Source organism: Drosophila nasuta, chromosome X (assembly GCF_023558535.2).
Source record: "Drosophila nasuta strain 15112-1781.00 chromosome X, ASM2355853v1, whole genome shotgun sequence".
Taxonomy (NCBI): domain Eukaryota; kingdom Metazoa; phylum Arthropoda; class Insecta; order Diptera; family Drosophilidae; genus Drosophila; species Drosophila nasuta.
The window spans coordinates 3,401,751-3,410,727 of record NC_083459.1 but is presented as its reverse complement, the minus strand read 5'-3'; the positions used below and the strand labels follow the sequence as shown (position 1 = coordinate 3,410,727).

The 8,977-nt window shown below is 34.7% G+C and overlaps 1 protein-coding gene across 1 annotated transcript; it reads right to left on the bottom strand.

The window, feature by feature from the left end:
• Positions 1-1,344: 1,344 nt before the first annotated feature.
• LOC132796960 (transferrin) lies at positions 1,345-6,387 on the bottom strand. Its single transcript, XM_060808344.1, has 5 exons — positions 6,262-6,387; positions 5,962-6,204; positions 2,081-3,173; positions 1,633-2,017; positions 1,345-1,561 (listed from the first exon to the last, which is right to left on the bottom strand). The coding sequence occupies exons 1-5, from the start codon at positions 6,344-6,346 to the stop codon at positions 1,460-1,462; spliced, it is 1,908 nt and encodes a 635-aa protein (XP_060664327.1). The 5' UTR covers positions 6,347-6,387; the 3' UTR covers positions 1,345-1,459.
• Between the last annotated feature and the right edge of the window lie 2,590 nt (positions 6,388-8,977).

The following is an 8,977-nucleotide window of genomic DNA, read 5'->3' as shown; positions in this document are numbered from 1 at the left end:
TTATATATACATATATGTGTAACTATATATATACTTGTATATCTGTATACGTAAACATTTATACACTAGCGCGAATTGGTTCCATTTTGCCCAACAAATAAATAGCAAAGTGTATGTTTTTTTTGAATAAAAACATTAAAAAGGCAAGCCGATTTTTTACTTGATGGGATATGAGGGAATACTTTTTTCAATTATTATAATTTGAATAAGCAAAGTCCATGAAAATTGATTATTTATTTTTACTCTTCTGTCTATATGCACATTGAATGATAATTGTACAATTCTATAAGCTAGAGTGACTCAACTTTTTCCATAGCTTTTTATATTTATAGAGCAGCGTCGCCCGCGTTTATTGTTAATACTATATACACTACAGACCCCTCAAAGCTGTGCGTCACTTTGCGAAATAAGCTATTAGTCAAGTTAAGGTTTTTATTTAAAGAAAACTAACATTGATTCAAATGAGCTTTCGACATCAGCCAAGAAGCTCTATGTATTTATTTCTGATTTGTATTAACAGTTCCAATATGTAATGATTTCCTGCCAAAATCAAGGATGTCCTTTGTTTCTTTGTAGGTTTAAATTACTTGGGGTGCCTTATTTATAGAGAAATAATAGGCACAGAAATGTTCTCCTTATAGGTAAATGTTCATCATACTATTCTTAGGGCACAAATAAATAATATCATTTCTGATAATAACATGTTACCAGAGAATATTGATCATGAAGTTGATTATGCTTACTGTAACACTCAGTACAACATTGTAGAAAATATAATTGCTTACCTTTTAATACCCGATACACATATGCGAGAAGGGTATTATAAGTTTGCCCTTTGTTCGGAAATACTTTTGTATGGCAAAAAACGCCAAATGCAATCGAGTCCTAGCTGCTTTTGCTCACAATCTGGTATATTGTGTACTCAATGGTATATTGGGAATGTTTATATCGATATACTAAATATTACCTTCGGTATATTCTAATATTTTCTGTATTAATATACCGACATTTTTGAGTGTATAGTCATAATTTCCGAAAATATTGTTGAAAATCGAATGAAAGTTGTCGAAGTTATTTAAGAAATACTTTTGAATGGTAGAACGCTTACTGCAATTGGGGTTTGAATGTAGTACAACATCGATAATCCATTTGACATATGTACTTTCAGTATTTTCGGTATATTAATTTGGTATATTTTAGAAATAATACCACACTGGTTTGCTTTTATTCAAAAAGGATAGAATGTATCTGACCGTCTGATTCAATTGTCTGTTGCCTTTTTCACTTATTTTCAAACGAAATCTAAAGTTTAAGCGATAAACTGCTATTAAAAATGCAAATGTATTATAGTATTCTCAAATACGTATATTCAGAAGAAGAAAAAAAAACACGGAAAATAGTATGCATATCCATAGCTATAGTTAATATTAGAAGAGAGGCGCGGCACGCTTCAAGAGATTCACTGCTTGGGAATCTTGTTGCCATCGCACTTGAGCTCGTTGTAAATGTGCTCGTTCTGATAGTCGCTCTTCAGCTCAGTGACGAGCTGCGAGGCATCGTCCTGCAAAGAATCAGTATAAGCATAAGCAAGGCTAGAAGTGGAGCAAATGTGAAGCAAATATCACAACTTACATTGAAGATGACATTCTTCTCGCCCTTCTGGTACTCGCTGAACAGGCCAAAGACATCGACGAACTTGCCGTGATCCCCGAAACGTTCCGAGATCAGCGAGAACAGATGCTTGATGGTCTCCTGCTCGACGCTGGTGGCATCGGAGCGTGCAAAGATCGCATTGGGAAGCTGAACCTCAACATTGCAGGCGGCGACATCGGTGACTGGGCGACGCTCGAGCGTTGGGCAGACGAGCTGCCAATCCTTGTGCTGCTCCAACTGCTGGGCGGGCACAATGAGCAGCTGTTGCTCCTTGCTGGGCACAATGTTGCACCAGTCCAAGCTGCGACGTTTGTTCAACAAGGCGGCACTCAAGCGCGCACGTTCGCTGCTGGCATCGTAGTTGCTGCACCAAGAAGAAGACAAGACTTTAGTTTGTGGCAAAGTTTGGAAAAGATTGATTGCTTACATTGGAGCCTGCTGCAGGGCATCGCGGCTGAGCGAGGGAGGCGCCACAGCCACCAACAGCTGCTCAGAGGGCAACTGCTCATAGAGCAGCGGTATCAACTGCTTGCCACGAGCATCCGCATAGCTGCCAGCTGTCAGCACCGTGACATCAGCCTTGTTGCTGGCCAACGCCTCAATGCAATCGACGGACTGCACACACTCAAGCTCTGGCCGGGCATCGCGTGCGTAGGCGGCACGATGCAGTGCCTCGCACTTGGACAGCTCGGTGTCGCGTTGCACGCACAGACGTAGCTTGCGAATGGCGCTGCCGTCGCGTTCAATCACATCCTTGTAGCCGGCACGCTCCAGATATACTTTGGGATCGACTGCCTCGGGTTTGCTGTGATACACCGCATTCGGTTGGATCAGCAAATGGGCAGCGGCATCCTTGTTCTCCGCATGCAAACCGTTCTCGAAGAACTTCTCCAGACGCGACTGCAGTTGATGCAACTTCTGTTCGCCATGCACCGCCTGCTCGTTCGAAATGTAACCGATCCAGGGGCGTTGGGCCCACGAGCAAGCTGCCCCAGTCACCGGACGACGTGTGCCATCCTCGCACAGATACTCAAAGTCCTCGGGTTTGCCCTCGGGGGGCGGTGCCGTTGCGTTGCCCGTCAAACCGAAATACTTCTTGATGAACTGCACCTTGGTGAAGGCCACCTCGCCTTGTCCCTTGTCCAGGCAGCGAATGGCGCCGTCGTAGCCACTGAACTTGTCCGGATAGTTGCACTGCGTGGGATTCTCGCAGAGTGCGCACAGATTCGGATACTTCTTCTTCAGCAGACGATCCGTGTCCGGATGAGCAGAGTAAGTGCCCACCAAACAGGATTGCGAGAAGAACTCGGACAGCGCTTTGAGTTCACGTTCAGTGGCCGAAATCTGCGGATCGGCGGACACCTTCAGCACATGGGTGTTCTTCAACTTGGTGATGGGAATCCTGTAGCCAACGTTGCGTCCGAAGCCAGTGTGACAGGACTTTGCACCGCGCAGCTCCTGCAGCGATTTGATTGGCGACGTTTTCTTTACCAGAATGATGCCCTCGTAGCGGAAATTGGCTGCAGTTAGAAATATCATATATGTATGTATTTAATATATTATACTATAAACTATAAATAGTAAATTTAACTATAAAATATAAATAGTCTATTTAACTATAAGCTATTTATTAGTATGTTAATACTATACAAAATTATGGTTGAGGAAATTATCATAGTAGCTAGAAAATGCATATATTTAATATACTATACACTATAAATAGTATATTTAGCTATAAACTATGTATTTATTAGTATATTTACACTATTCAAAATTATGGAAAAAGGTTGAGGATATTATTATAACAGGTAGAAAATTCAAATAATTAATATACTATGAACCATAAATAGTATATATAACTATAAACTATAAATAGTATATTTTATATACTTAACAAAATAATGGAAAAAGGTTAAGGAAATTATCATATTAGAAACATTATAAAGAATCTTTATCTTTTCTTTACCAGAATGATGACTTCGTATCGGAAATTGACAGCAGGTAGAAAATTAACATATTTAATATACTATAAACTATAAATAGTATATTTACACTATAAACTATTTATAAGTATATTTACACTATACAAAATTATGAAAAATTCTACGGAAATTATCATATTAGAAACATTATACAGAATCATTTCTGCCATCGAAAAATTACATAATTGCTTTACAAATTCTAAAAACGATTAATTTACCTACAAAATTATATAAATAAAGATGTAGGAAATCGTAAAATTATTAACAAATAGAGATAATTTGCGTTAGCGAAAGGTTATTTAATTGCTTTATGAATTCCATTTATGACAACTTGGTTTTTTAGTAAATTATCAAACATAAAGAAATAAATATTTCTGTTGGATACAACTAGTCTCTAAGCCCTCCAAATCCCAGAGTTTTCATAAGGCAATCATCATATAATTTGTATTATCTACGAAACAAAAGGCTTTTCAATTAAATTATATTTTCCAGTTGGCCATAAATATATGATAATTGATTATTGCCAACTGGTAACTATAATTCAAATGACTTAAAAACTTCTCGTTTTTCACATTAAACAAATTATATGATAAGTGTTTCAATGGCACTCTTAGGTATTAGAGGTACTTACAAGGAACTCAAAAAACAATTAATCACACAATTAATCAATCATAATTAAAAAAAAAAAATAACTAAAAAAATACTTTTACTGAAGGCACTCCAAAACACAATTAATAACAACAATAGTAGCAAACTTATAAAACATAAAAAATAAATAAAGAAGGAAAATTTCAAGTAATAAAAAAAAATAATCATATTAAATCTTACAATATTATAAAAAGAAATATACACATATAGTCCGATTTATACAATTAAAAAGGACATTGTGCTGGCAAAAATTAATCTAAATGTTTTGAAAATCTCAAAAATGATTAATCTGTGTTTAAGCAATAGAATATTTATGATATTTATGAACTCATTTCTAGCTTGCATTATTTATTGCTCTCAATATAAATTGACTGCGTTATTATGTCGGAATTTGCATATTACAAGAAAGCAACTCACTTTTAGAAAGTAATAAATATTTATATATGCCGATTTTTATCTTTATCAATTAGTAGTCAATAGCGCTCGTTTTACAGCGATAAAAAGAAACTTAATATACACTTGTTCACTCTAGATAAATAAATAATTATTTCGCATCAAGAATTTTGTAGAAATTACATTGTTTTCTTTTTGTAATATTCGTGATTTCATATTCCAACTAAAATATATGCTTCAGCAGATATAACATATACAAATAAAAAATAATAATATGTACCACAAGAATATCATAAATTATGAGAATAACGAATGTTTCCTAAAATGATAATTGTACACTTTAGGTTTCTGACACTTGAATGATCACAATATCGAACTGCAGCTATCGTTCTATATAGTCTATATTCTTTATATGGGTAATTCTCTGGAGCAATTTGGAATAAAAAAAACATAAACTGATACAATTTTAAAAATAAGTAAAGGTTATACTTATAGCTCTAGATTAGCATTATATTTTGAGCTAAGATTGACTTTAGCGACTTTTTCTGTTTTACGATAAAATATATAAATTCGTTAATTTTATGGTTTTCAAATGATTTTGTTCATTTTTGCAATTATAGTAATTCGAAAATTATTCTTTGTTCTTTTTGAAGTACTAATCAAGAGCTATAAATTCATCTTTACTTAAAATAAAAAAACGTTGTGTATATACATATGTTTTTTTTTTCACTTTCGCATGCAACATTTTCGATACTGAATTATCCATATACAAGTCAAAAATAAGCTCGAAAAGAATGTGAGAATAACGATTGTTCATTTCGATGAAGTAATAGATAATTAAGCACTTTAGGCTTCTGACACTTGAACGATATATAGTCTATATTACATATATGGGTAATTCTCTGCTGCGACACTATTAACAGTAAACAAAAAAAAAACTGAATTGTAAAAAAAATAAGTAAGGGTTTTTCGTATAGCTCTCGATTAGCATTATATTTTAAGCTAAGATTGATTTTAGCGACTTTTTATGTTTTACGATAAAGTATATAAATTTCGTTTGTTTTATGTATAGGTTTTTTTCACTTTAGATAATTTCACACGCGAAATTTACGATAAAGAATTATCCATATACAAGTCAACATAAGAATGCCATAAATTGTGAGAATAACGATTGTTTTCTTCGATGAAGTAATAGATAATTAAGCACTTTTTTGACACTTGCAGCTAACTTTCTATATATAATGAATATTCCCGATAGAGTATAGAGAAAGTCAGTAGTACTCACCGTCTTTGCCCTCCTGAGTGCGTATCTCGGAAATGACACGATAATCCTCGTTCTTGCGATGATAGGCCATGTACATATCCTCGGGTTCACTGGCCAGCACATCGGCCTTGCGCTGCTCGATCAACTCGAGGCAATCGACACGATCCCGTCCAGCGACGCACTCCATGCGAATGCCCGCTTCTGATGGATCCGCGAGCAGTTTCTGGCAATCGCTCAAATAGATTTGAGGCACACACAAGCGATCTGAAGAGAGTGAGAGTTAAGTATATATAATGTATACATATTTTAGATTTGTCTTACAGATCGGCTCCTCGGCTGCGGTGAACTGCAGCAGCAGCATCAGCGCCAACATCGCTGCTGGCAACTTCCAAGTTATTGTCATCATTGTGGCTTTGACTCAACTGTGGAGCTCAGCTTGCCGGCCGGCGCCTTTTATAGCCAAGCCAAGCCAAGCCCGCCCCTTCCCCCCTCCCACACACACACAAGGGTCGTCATCGTCGTATTGAGCTCCGTTCAGCTCGTCTTGCTTTTTGCTCTATTTGCTATTATTACGATTGGATTCGTTGTTGTCGTTTTGTTTTTAGTTTGTTTTGTTTTGTTTTGTTTTTTTGCTACTCTGTTCTGTTCTGTTTTGGTTTTTTTCTCCTCTTTTTCCGCTTTGATTGCCGGTGATCTTTTCATTAAACGACAGATGCAAAGGAAAACAAGTGAGCAAAGGTGCTCAACTTAGAAATACCCTGTATTATACACATTTTAAAAGAAAAGACTTATTTTGTGAAATATGAAATTAAAATAGGTTGGAAATTGTAAATATCTCAAAAATAAAAAATAGACAATTTTTTTATTAAACATTTCATTTATTATATTATTAACAAGTGAGAAAGCTACAATCAAGTGTAATTATTTTGAATAAAACCAAAACAGTGCGGTATTATTTTTTAAATATACATAATTAAAATATCGCAGAAGTGCAACAATATACCAAAGTCACTATTTGGTATATTGATATATTGGTATATTGATATATTCAAAATATATCATAGAGTGCAAGGTATACTAAATTGTCCGTAGAAAAGTATTTCATAAATAACTTATAAAATGGCAAACTAATTTTCAACAATCATAAATATTAACTTTAAAATTACGTTTCTTATTCGATTTTTTGTCGATTTTCTGAAGAAATTTTTTAGAATATATAATTTAAAAATATTTATTCTAAATTGTATAAGAATAATTAAAATAATCCGAAATAATGGTAACCCTTCAATAAATTAAAAAGTTTTAATAAATTAAAATGGCATGGAACAGCTTCATTTTAGTTTCTTAAATTAAATTTTAAAAAGACTATTAATTTTTCCAAATGTATTTAAACTTTAATCAAAAATGCTAAAAAAAAAAAAGCTTAGGGTTAATCAATTAATCCACTATTTAAACATTATTACATATAAATTGCCAATTTAAAAAGTGAAAAATATATATAAAATAAATATTCATTGAGAAAATTTTGCAATTTGGTTTGAAATTCTCAAGTTGTCAAAAGCTAGCTGCACTTTTGCAAAATTGAATCACTGCGGGGTATGCAAAAAATGATATGAATATAAAAACGTCTCGAGTACTTCGGGTTCTTCCCGCAACAGCTGAAACTTTGCGCTACGCAACAATCGCTGGGCGTGTGGATTATGGATGCAACTGCCTACGACGTGTTGCTATATATGTATACTATATAATATAGTATAGAATATAAAACTATATATTAATAAAAAAATCAAGGCCTAAATGTTAATTAATTTGACAAGTCGCAGGCAAAATTAAATAGATGATAAGCAACAAAGATCTGCTAGACCGAATTGCGATGAGGGAAAAACATTTTGTGTGATTACCCAAAAAGACCATAAAATAATTATTAAACTCACGTACAAGCGCACTTTAAACATACATTTCGATTTTATTATAGAATTTTGTGTGGAGTCAGTTTTCTAATCGAACAGCTGATCTCTTTTCAATAACCTACAAATTATGAATGTAAATTTGAGTTTGGTTAATGGCTTAATTTGTTTGTGCGCTTCTCCCAATTGCATATATAACCATATATAATTATTCGTACATATGTATATTTCACTATCAATCTAATTTCTTGAATGCATAATTCAAAACAAATGATTGTTAGCTCTAGCTAAGCTAAGCTAAGCTACATAAGCGAAGCGGCTTCTTAGAATCTGAAATTCAGAATCGAGTATAGATTCGATAATTTCTAGAAACAGGTTATCGCTAAGCTGAGATTCGCTTAGACCGCAGCCAGCGGATCGACTTGATTATAATTTGTCTTGCTTAATTCGCTTAATGCAATTCCAGCACTTTCCCCTCCCTCGCATAGTGCCTACACCGCCACCGCCACCGTCACCGCCCCCCATAGAGACTTGTCATCATTATTTATTTTCTTTAGGACAACAATTGATTTTAGTTGCATGACAGAACCTGTTTCGTCGACCCTAGAATCCAACCAACTAACTCACCATCTCATTCCCATTCCCATTCCCGTTCTAAATTTGCGCGATCTATTTAAAATGCAAGTCGGGTGGAGGCGACTGGACAAATTGTGAGGCTTGTATTTATTTTTTGTTGTGGTGGGCGGTGGAACTTATAAACGAACCTTAATGAAATTCACTAGAAATGGCTGGTAAACAAGATCACAAAAGTGAACGACTTATATATACTATATACTATGTCTATATGTCGGTGGGTGTACGACAGTCAGACGGACAGCAATAATTATGTATTTTATTTATGACTGCACAGCACCGACGTGAACCAATTAAGCGCCAACTGAAAAAGCTTTACGATACTATACTATATAACATACTATAGTACAATCCCATCAAATTTTTGTTGATGCACCAAATATACGTAAGCAGCAGATGGGTCAATTTATTTATGTACTATACATAATGATGAGAGAGTAGCGAACAGATTTGATAAGTGACGTTGCACTGGGAATTTATAATTTCAAAGTTGCACT

Coding starts and splice junctions, on each gene's coding strand:
- LOC132796960 (XM_060808344.1), bottom strand. CDS start 6,346: ATGATGACAATAACTTGGAAGTTGCCAGCAGCGATGTTGGCGCTGATG. Junction 3,174..5,961: donor CACTCAGGAGGGCAAAGACG/GTGAGTACTACT, acceptor TTCTAACTGCAG/CCAATTTCCGCTACGAGGGC. Junction 1,562..1,632: donor AGAAGAATGTCATCTTCAAT/GTAAGTTGTGAT, acceptor GATTCTTTGCAG/GACGATGCCTCGCAGCTCGT.